This window comes from Cydia splendana, chromosome 24 (assembly GCF_910591565.1).
Source record: "Cydia splendana chromosome 24, ilCydSple1.2, whole genome shotgun sequence".
Taxonomy (NCBI): Eukaryota; Metazoa; Arthropoda; class Insecta; order Lepidoptera; family Tortricidae; genus Cydia; species Cydia splendana.
The window spans coordinates 1,095,597-1,113,947 of NC_085983.1; the positions used below are offsets into that span (position 1 = coordinate 1,095,597).

General features: G+C 40.7%; 2 protein-coding genes across 2 annotated transcripts in view; both read left to right on the forward strand.

Moving 5' to 3' along the window:
- Positions 1-18,351, forward strand: part of LOC134802150 (zinc finger protein 25-like) — a 371,645-nt gene that overhangs the window by 55,237 nt on the left and 298,057 nt on the right. The window lies entirely within an intron of this gene.
- On the forward strand, positions 612-18,326 carry LOC134802293 (oocyte zinc finger protein XlCOF6-like). The gene is made up of 5 exons (XM_063774875.1): positions 612-1,120; positions 1,456-1,599; positions 2,174-2,275; positions 15,549-15,743; positions 16,416-18,326. The coding sequence occupies exons 1-5, from the start codon at positions 775-777 to the stop codon at positions 17,948-17,950; spliced, it is 2,322 nt and encodes a 773-aa protein (XP_063630945.1). The 5' UTR covers positions 612-774; the 3' UTR covers positions 17,951-18,326.

An 18,351-nucleotide genomic window follows, 5' to 3' on the forward strand; every position in this document is an offset into this window, starting at 1 on the left:
ATCTCTAACAACACTCCATACAATAAATATTAATGATTCTTCTGCATATATATTTAAATCATTGTATTTATGGACGACCGGTCTGGCCTAGTGGGTAGTGACCCTGCCTGTGAAGCCGATGGTCCTGGGTTCGAATCTCAGTAAGGGCATTTATTTGTGTGATGACACAGATATTTGTTCCTGAGTCGTGGTTGTTTTCTTATTATATATATCGTTGTCTGAGTACCCTCAACACAAGCCTTCTTGAGCTTACTGGGGGACTTGGTCAATCTGTGTAAGAATGTCCTATAATATTTATTTATTATTATTTATTTATTTTACGTCATGACATTAAACTTTAACTGCTTATAATTTACCTTATCCTGATCCTTTTCCAAAATTCCGTCTTACACGTTGTAATGTAATCCTTAAATTCCGGCTTCCTGCTTTACTCGTCTGGCCGAATGCGACAAAAGCGCGATGCTATTAAAAAAAAACTCAACTGACACAACACAATCACTGCTTGCTGTCATTTAAGGCAGTATGGCTTAAAGCTTTAGTCTGTCCAGATGGACGAAAAAAATGCTGTCATTCAACTGTCATTTTGTGATTTTGGGTTATTTTATTATGGTTGTATTCTCTTTGTTTGCAGTGATTTTCTGCGGAAAATTGTACAAATTGAGTTTATTTTAACAAAAATAGTATTCTCAAATAATCTCCTAGTATTATAAAACGTAGTGTTCCAGCCAGGGTTCTTTGTAGTGTAGCTTTAATTCCTGTTTTAGTATATTCTATATGGATTTGAAACAATATCCTATTTCGATGGAGTCTTCAGCGTTACAGGGCGCAGAGAATGTTTGCGTAAAGGTTCAGCGCTGTGAGGAAGCGTGTACAACATATGAGCCCACGTCCGCGGAAGTGTCTATGAAGATTGAGCCGCTGGATGCTGTGTATGTAAAGGACGAGTCCAAACGCGAATGTGTATACATACAAGCTGAGCCATCGTACTCAGATGTGAGTGTAAAAGATGAGACGGCCGGCGTGAGCGCGGTGATGGGGCTGTACTCCGAACACGCCGTTAAAGATGAGCTCGTGCTCGGCCCCGTGCTAGTGGAGCGGCGCGTGCGCCACGCACCAACAGGTCGGTTGTGGGATTGCTTCGCTAATGCTTCGGTCAACTATGAGATGAGGGATGGGCCGTATATGGACTTTGCCGAATACGAATATTCGGTTCAATGTTCGTATTCGGCCGAATAGTTCGGTTCGAACTGCCGAATATTTACCGAATAAACAAATTCTTTTTATGGGCGTCTGCTAGCTGACGCGGATGCGCTTCGTGGTTTCTTTTCTTAAACATTCCTGGCTGTTCCAGAGGGAAGGTTAAAAAACACATGTGGTTTTAGCCCAACTGAATATTCGGTTCGGTATGATATGAACCAAACACAGATATTTGTTTTAATCTGCGGGTGATTTCAGCTTTCAACACAGATATTAAAGTCAAGCAGTCACGTGAGCTTGTCCCAGAGAGCACAGACGGAGACAACCAAAGACAAGTTCCGGAACCTGGCGTAGAGGAACTTAGTAACACCAGAGTTGGGAAAGATAAAAGGAACAAACGAGGTAAGGGATTTGTGTAGACATGTAGTATTTAATTTGTCTGTGGCAAGGCCATCTTAAACTATGCTGGTTCCCTTGGGCAAATAAAAATTTGGGGCCCTTTTGCAAAGTAAAGGAAGCAAATTAAGTAAACTAACATTTTTCTACTATGATCTTCTATTTATTATGAGTTTAATCAAATATACTGTTACTGTGTGTCCTTTGGGACCCCGTATGCCCTTATGGTAAAGAAGGTATTGGTGGTGTGATAATACTCATGCTATTGTGAGTATTGTGTGACTCATCGGAAGATCAGCACTAAAAGCCTCCAGCAACATGCTGAGATGGGGCCATTTCGTGGCACTTTAATCTTATTTTGTGTTTTTTTTGTTTTATCTAATGTATTGTACCGATTGTTTGTGCTTACGAATAAATACATTCTATTCTATTCTATCGTAAGTATTCTTGATAATGCATAATGCTTAGCATAGTCATTTATTTTACTTTAATTTTTTTGTGTCAATAATATCATAAGTATCATACATATAAATACTGTTGAGTAAGACACTCGGACAATAGTATAACTTTTGAGTGGCAGTTGTGACGCGGCCATTGCGAGAGATGGAGACGAGTGCTGACGCCGGCAGCATGTCGCCGGCGCGCGTGAAGCAGGAGGCAGAGACGGACCGGTCGGAAATGCGTAAGCTCATCACTACACCTTATAAAACAAAGTCCCCCGCCGCGTCTGTCTGTGGTATTCCCACTAGTTACCACCAAGTTGTTACCAGTGGTAACTACTGGGAATTTTTTTCCCACCTTTTACCACCAACTCGGTTTAGTGGTAACTACTGGGAATTTTTATTCCCAGTAGTTACCACCAAAATTTTGTTAGAGTTAAATACTTATCTTATCTTATCTTATTGTTTTCGGGGGCCCTTGCGGATACACTTCGACCCATAGGGATCTTTTGTGCAGTTACCCCCTAGAAGAGATCCGTCAACTACCCAAGAGCTTTTCCCACCATATCCATGTGTCGGATGATGGAGCTCATGGGTAGCGTTTTAAAGTCCTTTGGTTCCAGGTATCCTGCTCCAAAGTCCTTCATTCCTTGTCTGGCGAGGGCGTGACATTCACACATTAAGTGTCTTACTGTCTCTTCCTCTTCGCCACACATACGACAATCGGTGTTGTCAGAGTGTCCCATCTTGGCCAGAAATCCTTTGACCCCGTAATGGCCAGTAAACACCCCCGTTATGATTTGGAGTTGTCTTTTGCTAAGTTTCCAAAGCTTTTTGCTCCAGCCGGAGTCTATTCCTTGCATAAAGAGCTTTGCATGCTTTAGACCCGTCAGACTATCCCATTCTTCCTGGTGTTTGGTCTTGGTATGGTCTTTAATAGCCGTTGTGATGGTTCCCTGTGAGAGCCCCACGAATGGTTCCGGACCTATAAGGTTACTTACAGATCCGGCTCTGGCGAGTTCATCTGCATTTTCATTGCCTATGAATCCCTCGTGCCCTGGGATCCATACCAGTTGCACCCTGTTTTGCCTTCCAAGCTGGTTCAGGGCTTGGACGCCATTATATACCAGTCTAGAGTCCACTCTGGGAGCTTCGAGCGCTCCGAGAGCGGCCTGACTGTCGCTGAGTATATAGATATTCTTCCCTTGGGTTCGCCTAACTATATTCTCATGCACACAGGCAATTATAGCGAATGTCTCGGCTTGGAAGACAGTGGCGTAATTGCCCATGCTTATACTACTACTAAAGTCATTTGCATAAATGCCTGCCCCCGTACCAGATTCTGTCTTAGACCCATCTGTGTACCATATGATGTCGTTTCGTAGAGTTAAATACTAATAAAAACACTATAAATAGTGTAGTATAAATATATAGAGTAATTTAATAAATAATTATAAGTCGATTAGTGTTTTAGTAAACTCCCTTAAAAGTGACCAAAAATATTGAAACAGTTTAACCGGTACTAGTACAAAAACTATGATATATGTACTTAAGGATAAATTTAATAATCCATTTAGATGATTTTTCAAGTGATTTTATTAGGTAATTCAAAATAACTCTATTTATACTATTCATACCTACTGTTTTTATTAGTATTTAACACTAACAAAGTTTTGGTGGCAACTACTGGGAATTTTTTTCCCACCTTTTACCACTGGTAACTACTGGGAATTATTATTTTTTATTAATAAAAATTCCCAGTAGTTACCAGTGGTAAAAGGTGGGAAAAAAAATCCCAGTAGTTACCACTGGCAAAAACTTGGTGGTAACTAGTGGGAATAACCCGTATGTCTTCTTGTTTGTATATTCGCGATAAACTCTAAAACTACTGAACGGATTTTCATGCGGTTTTCACCTATCAATAAAGTGATTCTTGAGGAAGATTTCGGTGTATAATTTGTTAACCCGTGCGAAGCCGGGGTGGGTCGGTAATAGAATATCCCACCAAAAACATTATGTAAAAAAACCGGGCAAGTGCGAGTCGGACTCGCGCACGAAGGGTTCCGTACCATAATGCAAAAAAAAACGGTCACCCATCCAAGTAACCAATAACTTCAATTGGGGACCGCACATAGATCGCATATGTTCAAAACTTAGATCCGTCATGGCTAACTTGACATTGCTCAATGTTAGAGTACTTGCTAACTCTAACATTTACTTGATGAATATCTTGATAGTAATTTGGAACACGAAAGACGATTTCTTGAGATAAACTTGATTTATTATAACTTGATAGGTGTGCACACTTATAGAATAGCGAACGTGAATATGTTTTGAATGAATAGGTACTTATTGACTAATTACGAAACTTTTATATAAAACTAAATGCTGATGGGGCAAATGAACAATATGATGCATGTGCAATTTACTTGTACATATTCCGGGGGGCGGTTGAGATGAGAGAAAGATGCTGTGTGAAAACTTGATCATACATTAAATCTAATTAAAAGTAACTACTTTAAACGAAGGGGATGTCGCTTTATCTACGCGCGAAAGATTTGTCGTCTCGCTGTGATCTTCGTCGCTGTGTTGGCGAGTCTCGCTGACTACGGCGGAGCGCGGAGACGCCCGGGGCGGGGTCGGCGTGACGGCGGGTGGCTCCTCGACGCTGGCTCGGGACGGCGTTGACGGCACTCTCCATTGAACTCGTCGTATTATGATAATCAATGCCGTAGTTCCGATTAATCCGAGGATCACGTATATCATAGCGTAGTGATGAATATCGTGATATGATATGCTCTCGGAGTTAACTTCGGTGTTCTTCAACTGCTTGATCTTTTCTCCGAGATTGTTAGCTTCTCTTTGTAGATCTTCAGATTCGTTCTTGCGCTGTAGGTGAGGTATGGTGATGTTGATGACGTGATTTATCGGTGCCATAACTGGGTTGTATAAATCTGGTTTCATTTTGATTTCGGACCAGTGTGGTTTATGCGGGAATACCGAGAAATTATCGGTCTTAATAATGCAGCCATGACCTACATTTATAAGCCCGGCATTCGTCAGCTGGTGCGCGGTTACTTGATCCGCGCACAGTGTTCGAACTTGACACTGCTCACAACAAAAGTAGATATAGGTATTTAGTGCATTGCTCTCTATCCAGTCATTTACGCATGTTGTTGTGACAATCTTACATCCCGATTTGTCTGATTCACAAAAACTGTTGTCGCCTTTCAGTTGATAGACTGGTTTCTTGATGTAGCAAAAATAAGAGTCTGATGATATTGTACATGCTCTAATATCATTTTCTGAGATAGGAATATACATATCTTTTTTCATGTTTATGGAGACATAATCTGATACAGGTATTACAGCGGTTGTCCTATTTCCAGCTTTTTTGGGTATCGGAATGACCTTTAGAAGTTCATAAACATCTCTGCTGACGAGAGGCAGCCTTATTTCGAAAATAAGGACGTCTTCCATCATCCTTGTCTTTACTTTCAGTAAGTTGTATATCTTGCGGAGATCGGTGTGTAAGTTGTCGATTGGCAGGGAAACATCTCTTGGTAGGGTGCTTGCTATGGTGCTTAACTCATTAATAAGTTGTTCTGGAGTCAGCATGTGTAAGTTAAAACGTCCTTGATAAATATCGGTGATGGTGTCTAATAACATGTCTTGCATTCCTTTTAGGTTGTGGAGCATATTACTTGCTATAGTGGCTCCTAAGTTGAAGTCGTTTATAATGTTGTTAGTTTCTACTTTTTGTTGCAACTTCTTGAAAGCTTCATCCAAATAGTTCATATGTTGATGTATCATTTTATGTTGCTGATTCATAGTGTCTTCGGTACGTTTCAATAAATTATATTCCGCTTCAACTATGGATGTTTGATTTTTCCAAAGGGAGGCCATATGTTTTGCGTTGTCTCGTATAAGTGTAATATCTCTTTTGTATTGTTCGGCGAACCTTTCGTCCAATACGCCGAATAGACTATTAGCGACGTAACCGACACCGTCGACAAGGCCGCGTCGGGTTCGTAGTACTCGTAGTGAGGTTTGTCGCGTGCTCGAATGCTGACTGAGTAATATCTGATTATAGTACTCGAGTTCGGAGAATCCATGACGTAGTTGTAACGATATTATGTCACAATGGACTTGTGTCTTGATAGTTTCGCAGGTATCTTTTAAGAATCGGGTGTATTTTTGTAATGCGTTCGTTGCGTCCCAATAAGGCTCCATGTTATAATATACGACTAGCTTCCATTCATCTCGAATTAGCATCATGTCTGCTAATTTATCGAAGTATAGCCCTTGTGTTTCGCGGAATGGTATTATGTTGACATCGCACTGACCGGTTGAGAGGCATGATAAAAATAATAACAGTGCTGCGAACATTGATGACAGTGAAAACCTGGCCTTGTTTGCCTTTGGTTTTTGAGGACTCCTTGTTGAGTTTTGCTTATCGAGTTCTTGATGCATCTTAGGTAGTTCTGCTTCGGGGTGTTCCAATAAAATAGAGAGCTTGAGGACTGGACGCTTTAATGTGCCGTTTTTCGTTTTAAGGGTCACAACCCTTACATATCCGTCTTGTCCCGGATGTAGCTCTATAACTCTGCCCATTGCCCATTTTCCCGGCGGCAGGTTATCATCATGAATGAGCACGACGTCATTAAGGCTGATGTTGGCTAGAGACTTTTTCCATTTACTTCTAGAGTTTAATAGTGCTAGGTACTCAGAACGCCATCTTTTCCATAAGTCTTGAAATATTTTCTGAGTGAGTTGCCATCTTGTTCGCAAGTCTCTTTCTGTCTCTATCAATGTTAGAGTTGGTCCGCTGCTTAGAAAGTGAGAAGGAGTCAAATAGTTGATGTCATCAGGATCTTCTGATATAGCGCACAGTGGTCTCGAGTTCATACAGCCTTCGATTTGTGCTAATAAACTGCTGAATTCTTCATAAGTAAGTTTTTGATCTCCGATGACCCGTTTTAGATGATATTTGAACGCTTTGACGCAGCTTTCCCACAAGCCTCCGGCTGTTGGCCATGCCGGTGCATTGAAGTGCCAGGAGATTCCCATGTCGGATATCGCACCTAGACACTCTGGATTCACGATGTTCTGGATTTCGAGGTATTCTTCCTGGAGTGTCTTGCTTGCTTTAAGGAAGTTTCTTCCATTATCGCTGTACATGTGTAAGGGAGTACCTCTTCGAGCCGCCATTCTGCGCAACGCCGCTAAGAAAGCTGATGCCTTCATGTCCGATACCAGGTCGAGATGCACGGCTTTAGTGGCCATGCAGACAAACACGCAAACGTATCCTTTAGTAGTCTTGATACCACGGCCCTTGTTGGCCTTGAGGAATACGTGGCCTGTGAAGTCTACGCCAGTGTGTTCAAAAGGACGAGATGGATTGCTTCTTGATGCAGGTAAGTCGCCCATGATTTGATTTTTCATATTTTCTTTTTGTTTTTTGCAGGTCACGCAGCGCCGAATAAATTGCTTAGTGACGCTGTTGCCTCCGACGATCCAATATTTGTTTCTTATGAAATTTAGGGTTAGTCGCGTACCGCCATGAAGAGCCATTTTATGTGCATTATCAATGATAAGGCTAGTCAAGCTATGCTTGTGTGGTAAAATGATTGGGTGTTTCATGTCATACGCAATGTACGCGTTTCTCAATCTCCCCTTGACTCGTAGGATGCCCTCTTCATCTACGAATGGGCACAAATCTAATATGTTGCTTTTAGTCGAAATAGGTCGACCCTTCTTCAAATCTTGATATTCTTCTTGAAATTCTGTTTTTTGGACCCGCTTGATAATTAAGGCCTTCGATTCTCTTATTTCCGATAAATGAAGATAATTGTCAGTTTTTCTGTCTTGTTTCTTCGTGATGAATCTTCGGACCCAGGCTAGCACGTGCACTAATTTTGATAACGAACTATATTTGTCGATTAACTGGTCGATGATGTTGTCTTCTGGTTCAGGATTTACGGCGACGTTAGCTTGTATATTTTTTTTGTCTTCGTTCGTAGTGTAATGAATGGTTTTATCTTCACTTCCCGCTTGAAACGTCGGTAGCCAGGTGGGGCCTTGCCACCATAAAGTATGTTGTTTCAATTGTGACGCGGTAAGGCCTCTGCTTGCACAATCTGATGGATTCTCTGCCGATTTAACGTAGCGCCAGCACTCGGGAGGGATGACTTCTGTGATTTGTCGCACCCTGTTGGCGACGAATGTATTCCAGCGGTTAGGATCACCTTGCAGCCACCCTAAGACGGCTGTCGAATCCACCCAACCATAGATCTTGATATTATGGTTGTTTAAACATTGTTTTACCTTGATCGTCAGTTTTGCAAGAAGATGGGCTCCACACAATTCTGCTCTTGGTAGCGAGATAGTTTTACTATTCGGCACCAATCTTGATTTTCCGGCTAGTAATACGATTTTCGGTTGGCCTTCTATATTTATTTTGCAATAGATAACGCACGCGTAAGCTCGCGGCGTCGCGTCGCTGAATGCATGTAACTCGATATCGCTGACAACGCCGGTGCCGATCCATCGTTGTATTTTAAATGTGTCTATATTATTGTTTATATCTTGTTTCATAATTGACCATTCCTTATGCATATCAGCTGGTATCTTGTCATCCCATTTCAGAGGGGTTTTCCACAAAAGTTGAAAAAGCAGCTTCAAGTTAGTGGATATGGGGGTGAGCCAACCCAAGGGGTCGAACAATTTGGAGATTTCGGACAATAGTTGACGTTTGGTAGTGTGTTGCGGGACGTCCGAAACTATTTCCATTTTTGATTCAAAATGAAATATATCTTGAGAAGGGTCCCATTGGAGTCCCAATGTTTTTCTTGATTCCATTTCTTTAAAGTTGTAGTTATTTTCATCAGAAGTATCTTGATTGTCAGTTCTGGCCAGTTCTTGTTGATTTGACATCCATTTTCTTAAATAAAAGCCTCCGGACTGTAGTAGCTTTTGCAATTCTTGCTGTAATTGCTTGGCTGCTGAAACGGAGTGGGAACCGTGGAGAAGGTCATCCATGTAGAAACATTCTTCGAGTGCTTGAGCTGCTTCAGGGTAGTTTGACCTTTCGTCATGGGCTAACTGCTTTAAGGTCATCATTGCGAGGAATGGTGCAGCTTTTTGACCATAGGAAACTGTTGTTAGTTGGTATTCTTGTAACCTTTCCTGTGGCGAATCTCTCCAGATAATCTTCTGCAGACTTTGATCTTCTTGATGTACCCATATCTGCCGAAACATTTTCTCGACGTCGGCGATGTAAGCTACACGGTGCTGTCTCCACTTCAAGATTAGCGATAAAAGGTCCTTTTGGAGGTTAGGCCCTTTGTGCATGATATCATTGAGGCTGATTCCTGTAGATGTCTTCGCTGATCCATTGAATACGACACGAAGAGCTGAAGTGCTTGATTCTCTTAAAACGCAATGATGTGGTAAGAAGCACTCACTCGTCTCACGTGCCTCACGTGCCTTATTCCATTGTTTAGTCGGCGATATTGTCATATGACCCATAGATAGGTATTCGTGTATAAATGACTTGTACTGTTGCGCAATATGTTTATTGTTGTTGAATTTATATTCCAATTGCCGGAATTGCGCCACAGCTTTACTTTTTGAGTGGCCTAGTTTTTGTAGACCATCTTTTTTCAGAGGAATCCGTACTTGATATCTTCCGTCTGCCAACCTTGTCGTTGTTTCCTTGTAGTATTTGACACACTCATCTTCTTCGTCGGTGTCGAGTGTTTGTGTTGGTATATCTTCGATTTCCCAGAATTTCTGGATGTCTTCGATGTTATTTAACACCAAATTGCATTGGAATCTTTGCGGTACTCTCCCGCAAACAATCCATCCTAAGTGAGTCTCTTGTACGACAAGGGATGAATTTTCATGCTTGTACATTCCATGCTTTAAAATAGTTGCGTAAATTTCAGCACCCAATAATATATCGATTGTGTTGTTGATATTATAATTGGAGTCCGCCAGAGGTAACGTATCCAAAATATCCCATCTTGGTTTGGGAAAGGTGAAATTGGGTAATTTTCTTGTTACATCCTTCATAATAAAGGCCTCAGTGTTGAAGGAATATTTTTCATCTGATGATAAACAGGTCACATACAGCATGCCTTTACATGTGCTATCCGTAAGGCCCCCTCCTGTGATCACACCCTTTCCTTGCTGTCGTGGCAACCCTAGTTGTTGAGCGGTGTTTTCAGAAATCAAACACATCTGGGCCCCCGGATCTATTAAGGCGCGCATCGTACGGGGTACTCCATCATTTCCCAGGATCTTGATCATAGCTGTGGCTAAAAGGATATTTGGGTCTTCATAGTCATCTTCACGTTGTTGTGCCACGTGAGTCCCAAATCCTTGTTGTCGACTTTGATTTCCGACCGTATTTAGCGACGCTGCATTTTGATTGTGAAATGTCTCGTGCAAAAGTGTATTATGATACCCGTTGCATTCTTGACACCGTTTAGTAGAATGGCACGGTTTGCCGTTATGATTGTATAAACAATTACTACATAGATTAAGTTTTGTAATTGTTTTTCGTTTAAGTCCTGGAGCCATGTTTTTAAACTCAGTACAAAAATATATTCCATGATCTTGCTGGCAAACTGGGCACTTGCGGCGGCATTCGAAGCCTGCCTTACTGGCGGGAGTCTTGTTGCTTGTAAAATACTGATTGAAACGGCTTGATTTGTATTGATTACTTGATGTAGATGGTGAATTCAAACTTGTTCGATTTACAGCGGCTTCTTGCTTGCGCCGTGACGACTCCATAGCTGTAAATTTGCCCTCCAAAAATGACAAAAATTCCTTTAATGATGGTAACTCCCTGGGCTGTTTTAGAGCCGTCATATATTCGTTGTGAGTTTCGGTGTCCAATTTCTGTTGTAATAAATGGACTAAAATTGGATCCCAGGTGTCAATGTTGACTCCTAAGTTTTTTATACCGTTTAAACTTTCTATTGTGACGTCATGGAGTCGTTTAACGTGGCTTGACGTAGCTTGTTGCATCACTGGAAGGCTTATGACGTTGTTTATGTGAGTCGTAAATATTAGTTTCTTGTTGTTATATCGATGGTTTAGTATTTCCCAACATGTAGTATAATTTTCTGAACTGATGGGTAAGTGCTGTATGAGTCTTTCTGGTTCGCCCTTGATTTTGCTCTTCAGAAATTGCATCTTTTGAGCGTTAGATAAACATGGGTTACTGTGGATAGCTTCGGTGAATAAATCTTTAAACGAAACCCATTGTTGATAGTGACCGTGAAATACGGGGATGTCTAGGCGTGGGGTAGACTTTTCTCTGTGCGATGTTGACCACAACTTGCTGTTAATTTGCTTCTTCATTGCTGCATGCTCGTTTTCGTATTTGGTAAAGGTATTTTCGTAGTCTTCATCCGTTCCCCCGAGTTCACTATCTATTTCCCAGTGCAGCGAATCGATGGCAGCCCAGCGAGAGTCCAGAGATTTTATGATATCTTCAAGCTCCCATTTCTCTGCGACGCTGTCTAGCTTGATATTAGCCAGCGTTCGAGCTAACGCCTTGAAATTGCTACTTTGCTTGCGTAACATTTCATCTAGCTTGCTGTTATTCCCTTGCGAGGTAAATGTGGGTTCGGGCTGAATTGTCTCGCTTCCGGGTGCTTGCAATGTCGGGTTGGTTGCTCCAGATTGCTGTCTTGGGGTCGGTTTAATGTTGAGAGGGTTGGGCTTGGCTATTTCCGTGGGCGTGGACGTTGAAGGGATTGACTTTTGAATTAATTCTCTTGTTTGTATGTAGTTATCATATGTATCATCATAAAGCTTGTTGCAGAAGTAGATGTGATTAGGATTGTCAAACTCACGTAGCTTTTCGTCATTGCTGTTGAACTCCTCCCAGTGTAAGTCGAGAGAATATAGCTTCCTCTTAATGTAATCTTCCGTCTTACGATCTTGGCTATCTTTTTTAAAGTTGATTTTCACTTGCTTGATTGCAGCTTGCAGTTGAACCTGATTTTGATACAGATCCTCCATATTACAATTTCTTGATAATTAGTAATATGAATAAAAAAAGAACTTGATAATGAATGGTGGTAGACTTGCTTGATCACCTCTCTTGATGAGTCGTGTTCACTTTTCTTGCTTTCTTGATTGTTCGCGTATGTTTAACTGCCTTGTTGCTTAGTTGACCTTGTTGTCTTACTTGATACCTCGATGACTGCTTGCTCACTTGCTGGTTCAATATTCTTCGCGCTCCGCTAGTTCTGCCTTCTCAACCCAGTCGGTGGAACCCGCTTGTGGGAAGCCAACTGAGTCGAACTGACCTCAAACGAAAGGAGCACAGAAGATGGATTTCGAAGGACCATTAATGTTAGAGTACTTGCTAACTCTAACATTTACTTGATGAATATCTTGATAGTAATTTGGAACACGAAAGACGATTTCTTGAGATAAACTTGATTTATTATAACTTGATAGGTGTGCACACTTATAGAATAGCGAACGTGAATATGTTTTGAATGAATAGGTACTTATTGACTAATTACGAAACTTTTATATAAAACTAAATGCTGATGGGGCAAATGAACAATATGATGCATGTGCAATTTACTTGTACACTCAAATACAAACTCCCATACAATACACTACGTATGCTTTACCTATCACTCGCCGACTCAATTATATGTTATGGTATCACAAGCTATGGGCGGACATACAAAACCTACTTGGAACAAATCTATAACCTACAAACGGCACTTCTGAAAACAATTGTACCGAATAAAATTAGAGAAAAGTATAAAAATGATAAAAAGGGCCTATTTAAACATTGCAAAGTTATTAACGTCTTTGATAGGTTTTGTTTGTCCTTAGTAACAGAAGAGTGTGAAATCATACCATCATTAGATAAAAAAAATCGCCCCAGTAATTTACGTACCTTAGACTATCTACCCTCATATACAACACCAAAAAGTAACAATGTATACGGTAAAAGAGTAATTGAATTTCTACTCCCATATATATTAAACACCTTACCTAAGAATTTACAGTATGATCTCATTAACATTGTTGAAAATCACGGCAAATGTATGCCAATCCTAAAAAAATACTACCTAAGTCTAGACTAATGTATAAAATAGAAGCAGAGATTTTGATATTCATAGATTAATTTAAGTTTACCGAAACACAACTAAGCATGTAATAAATAAGAATAGTATTAAGTATTAATTAATAATAGTATTAAGCAAACGCGGATTGGACCGCGCGATCTCGCCAACAATTACATAAACCCTAGAGGTTTCCAATAGTGGCATGCATGTAAAAATTGTATTAAAATTTAAAGTGAATAAATAAACTTAAAAAAAAAAAAGTACTGACCCCGCCCGACGTTGCTTAACTTCGGTCAAAAATCACGTTTGTTGTATGGGAGCCCCACTTAAATCTTTATTTTATTCTGTGTTTAGTATTTGTTGTTATAGCGGCAACAGAAATACATCATCTGTGAAAATTTCAACTGTCTAGCTATCACGGTTCGTGAGATACAGCCTGGTGACAGACAGACGGACGGACGGACGGACCGCGGAGTCTTAGTAATAGGGTCCCGTTTTACCCTTTGGGTACGGAACCCTAAAAACTAGCCAAGTCTCGATGGAGCTGCTTGTTTATCTCTAAAAAGTAATGAAATCTAGACAAAGTCGTGCCAAGTGTAAGGTTCCTTACTGCGATTTCTTTATTATTATAGATAATGTTGTGTGACTTGGCCGTTGAAGGATACACAAGGGTACAAAACCAGGTGCTCTATGACACCAATTTGTCGGAAGAAACGCTACCCATTGACGATGGAAAATTGCCACTTGGAAAACGTTGATTCAATAACCAGTCAATTGTAGGCTTGATAAAGCTGCGTATTTCAATAATACTCGTACTTATGTATAGGCGAGCCTGCAACAAACAGTATAAAAAATTATTTCCAGTACAGACGGACTTTTAATCATTGATAGAAGTCCGTCTGTACGTCTATTTTATGTTAGATCGATGGTCGATTTGAACGCCATCGTCAATGGGTAGCGGTTCTGGCGACAGATTGGTGCATTGGTGTCATGGAGCACCCGTTTTTGTACCCTTGTGTACCCTTCAACGGCCAAGTCACACAACATTAACTATAATAATAAAGAAATCGCAGTAAGGAACCTTACACTTGGCACGATTTTTTTTAGATTTCATTACTTTTTAGAGATAAACAAGCAGCTCCATCGAGACTTGACTAGTTTTTTACATAATGTTTTTGGTGGGATTTCACTTCTTTTTGTAGAAATATGGGCATATTGTGGGCACCTTCTCTTAGTCTAATGCATTATATTTTGACCAAATTTTGAGCGAAATTAATATTTTAGTGTAATTTGTTTATTTAATTTGTGTAATGTTCGAGTAGAATAAAGTTAATCGTTCGACTATTTCTTCTTGTAAACTTGTAAGTATAAGTATAAAAGCCAGTCTAGTCTTATCCAGTTTTCCTTTAATTTTATTTATAGCAGAAGGGGAGGCATTCGCCCAGCAGTGGGACGCTATAGGCTAGATTAAATTAGAAGATGTGTCCCACTACGCTGGATTTTTGCAATGACAGTCGATTTTTTTATGTACCAATAGTAGAAGGGGGCATTACCATATCTCTAATACAGCTGAGACCAGCTGAGGGTTCTTCATCAGATACTTCATCAGACCTTCGACTTTTTACATCAAATGAAGCGGCCCACCAAGTTGGATATGTTTTGTAAAGACGGTATGTCGATCTCTAATAGTTTGGTTGGGCTCTTGTGTTTTCTAATCAGGGTCACCAGGTACTCCAGATCTTCGATTATCCTAGTTTTTATAGTTTTCCCTTTATGTGGCCATTAAACCCTAACTCTGTATCAAATTTCAGCTCTCTGAGTTTATAGGAAGTACTAGTTCTATTCTGATGATCATGAGTGAGTGAGTGTCATAAATGCGAAACTTTGCTTTCGCTTAACTTCGGAAAAAAGACCTACAGACTTAAAATTTTGGATTTTAAGTATGTGACTATAGCTTACTGGATGACGAAAATTTCTGCGTTCTGGTCTTATCCAGAGGTTCTCAAATAGGGGCCTGAAAATGGTTCCAGTAAAGGATGGTTCCTTCGCGCTCGACTTGGCGGGGGCACTCCCGTGGCCCCCGATATACCGAGATAAATTCAATTCATTCATTAAATCTGTATTATAACTTCAATTTAACTGATTTCATCTATTAAATCTATTAAACATATAAAACATTCTCAAAAACCGGTACCAGAGGAGAAAAAGTACATTTTTATACAAAACCTGTGGACTATTGGAATTTAGTCAGCTGTATTACTATTTATTCATTTATACATTGAAGTGTTGGCCTGGTTGTCTCAATGAACACACATGTAGGCAGCATTGTAAACAATCCATGTTAGTTCATCCATATATTTGTCTGACTTACAACTCTAATGGTAATTACAACACTTTGTTTCAGCCCTTATTAAGGTGGAAGCCGGATTTTTGGATGAGGAGGCGTTTGTGAAGGAGGAGTGTGAGGACAGCACAGACGAGTGCGGCGCGAGCGAGGCAGCCATGCTGGCCGGCCTGTACGACGAGCACGTGGTCAAGGACGAGCTCGTGCTGGGGCCGGAGCGTCCGCACCGCCCCACAGTCGCCCCGGTGGTGAGAGGTGTGTTGATTGTTGTTTAACTACTGTGGGAACTACTCCGCAAAGCTCCTCCCGACACACACATTCAAACTACCATAACACACACACACACCAATACAGAGTCTAAATAGAGAGTAAATTCTGTAAATATGTTTTCTATTTTGCTTCTATCTTCAGCTGAATTAATTAAAATTTTCGTTTTAGTTGTGATGTTGATGTATAGGAATATGTTTAGATGGTACATATTGATAGTTCTAGCCAAAAACAAAATGTAATTTATTATTTATTCTTAAAAGACATATTATAGCAAAGTTTAATTTCATCCTCTAGAATGGCTTGCCACATAGATGCTAATTTTCAATTGCTTTACTCACATTGGCTATTGAAAGTTCATCCTACCGTTAAAGTTTAAAGTAATGATATTTAATGATTAATTTGGATTCGGTTTGTGATGTTTTATAGCTAGAGTTTTCTTCGCGTTGGTGTGGTAAATATTGTGTTTCACTTGGTAGCTAGATTACCCCCATGCTTTAAAACTCTTGCACGTTTTAAAGCATCTGAATCGTTATGGTACACAGAAGTATGAAAGATAATTATTAATTAAATTAAAGAAACTTATGTAACGCCCTGCCACTGTTACGTATTTAACAGTTGGTATTTTGGATATTTGAGTATTATTTTGTCGTCTTACAGCGCCCACTCTTGTCTCCTCTGCTGTGGTGTCGGGTCGGCGCCGCTCGTGCTCGGTCAGGCTGGAGCGCCTGCTGGTGGACGCGGAGCGGCGCACCTGCCGGGTCGGGCGCCGCACATACAAGCTGCACGCCACCGAGCCCGCACCCACACCCCATGTCACCACCACCATCTATCAATGTCACCATTGCGGCAAACGCTTCAGGAACAAGTCGGTTCTGAAGAAGCATGTACACAATCACTCACCTTTACATAATTCGACCGTAGAGGATTATGGTTTAGAACGACATCAAATGCTACATGGTGACAAAAAACTGTATGAAAAGGCTCACATGATTATACACACAGGCGAAAAATCTTTCAGGTGTAAATACTGTGGCTACGAGAGTAGTAGAAAATCTAATTTACGGACTCACCTGATCACTCATACAGGTGACAAGCCTTTCAGTTGTAGTCACTGTAGCTACAAGTGTAAAAGAAAAAGCGACTTACAGACTCACCTGATGACTCACACAGACGAGAAGCCTTTCAGGTGTACACACTGTGCCTACAAGTGTAGAAGAAAAGCACAATTACAGGTTCACCTGATGACTCACACAGACGACAAGCCTTTCAATTGTACACACTGTGTCTACAAGTGTAAAAGAAAAACACAGTTACGGAAACACCTGATGACTCACACAGACGAGAAGCCTTTCAGTTGTAGTCACTGTGCCTACAAATGTAAAAGAAAAGCAGATTTACAGTGTCACCTAATGACTCACACAGACGAGAAGCCATTCAGTTGTAGTCACTGTAGCTTTAAGTGTGGAAGAAAATCACAGTTACAGCAACACCTGATGACTCACACAGACGAGAAGCCTTTCAGTTGTAGTCACTGTACCTACAAGTGTAGAAGTAAAGCAGATTTACAGCGTCACCTGATGACTCACACAGACGAGAAGCCTTTCAGTTGTAGTCACTGTAGCTACAAGTGTGGAAGAAAAGAAGTTTTACAGCGTCACCTGATGACTCACACAGACGAGAAGCCTTTCAGTTGTAGTCACTGTGGCTACAAGTGTAGAAGAAAAGCACAGTTACAGCAACACCTGATGACTCACACAGACGAGAAGCCTTTCAGTTGCAGTCACTGTACCTACAAGTGTAGAAGTAAAGCAGATTTACAGCGTCACCTGATGACTCACACAGACGAGAAGCCTTTCAGTTGTAGTCACTGTAGCTACAAGGGTAAAAGAAAAAGAGAGTTACAGAGTCACCTGATGACTCACACAGACAAGAAGCCTTTCAGGTGTAGTCACTGTGGCTACAAGTGTAGAAGAAAAGCACAGTTACAGCAACACCTGATGACTCACACAGACGAGAAGCCTTTCAGTTGTAGTCACTGTAGCTACAAGTGTAAAAGAAAAGCAGATTTACAGCGTCACCTGATGACTCATACAGACGAGAAGCCTTTCAGGTGTAAACACTGTGCCTACATGTGTAAAAGAAAATCAGAATTACGGACTCACCTGATGAGAAGCCTTTCATGTGTAGTGTAGCCGCTGTAGCTACAAGTGTAGAAGGAAATTTGGTTTACGGACTCACCTGTTGACTCACTCTGGTGAAAAACCTTTCAAGTGCAAGTACTGTGACCACAGGAGCCGTCGTAAATTCTATTCGTCGTGTTCCTATTAATGTATTACTACATGTACACATTTTGTATCATTCTTACGTTTTGTTTTCATTCGGCGATTAAATGCATTGAATTTATCAACTTAGTGTGTTGGCGCCTTTACATTAAATATTCTTTAAGTGCATTTCAATCTGATAAATTTTACTTTATTTTGTTTTCATCTTTTGAACTCTGACACCTCAGTTACTCTAGGCGCTAATGAACGAAGTGGTCCGAAACTTAGGATCTATAATCACGAGCTCTTTCGATCCTAATGGAGTTTCTGTC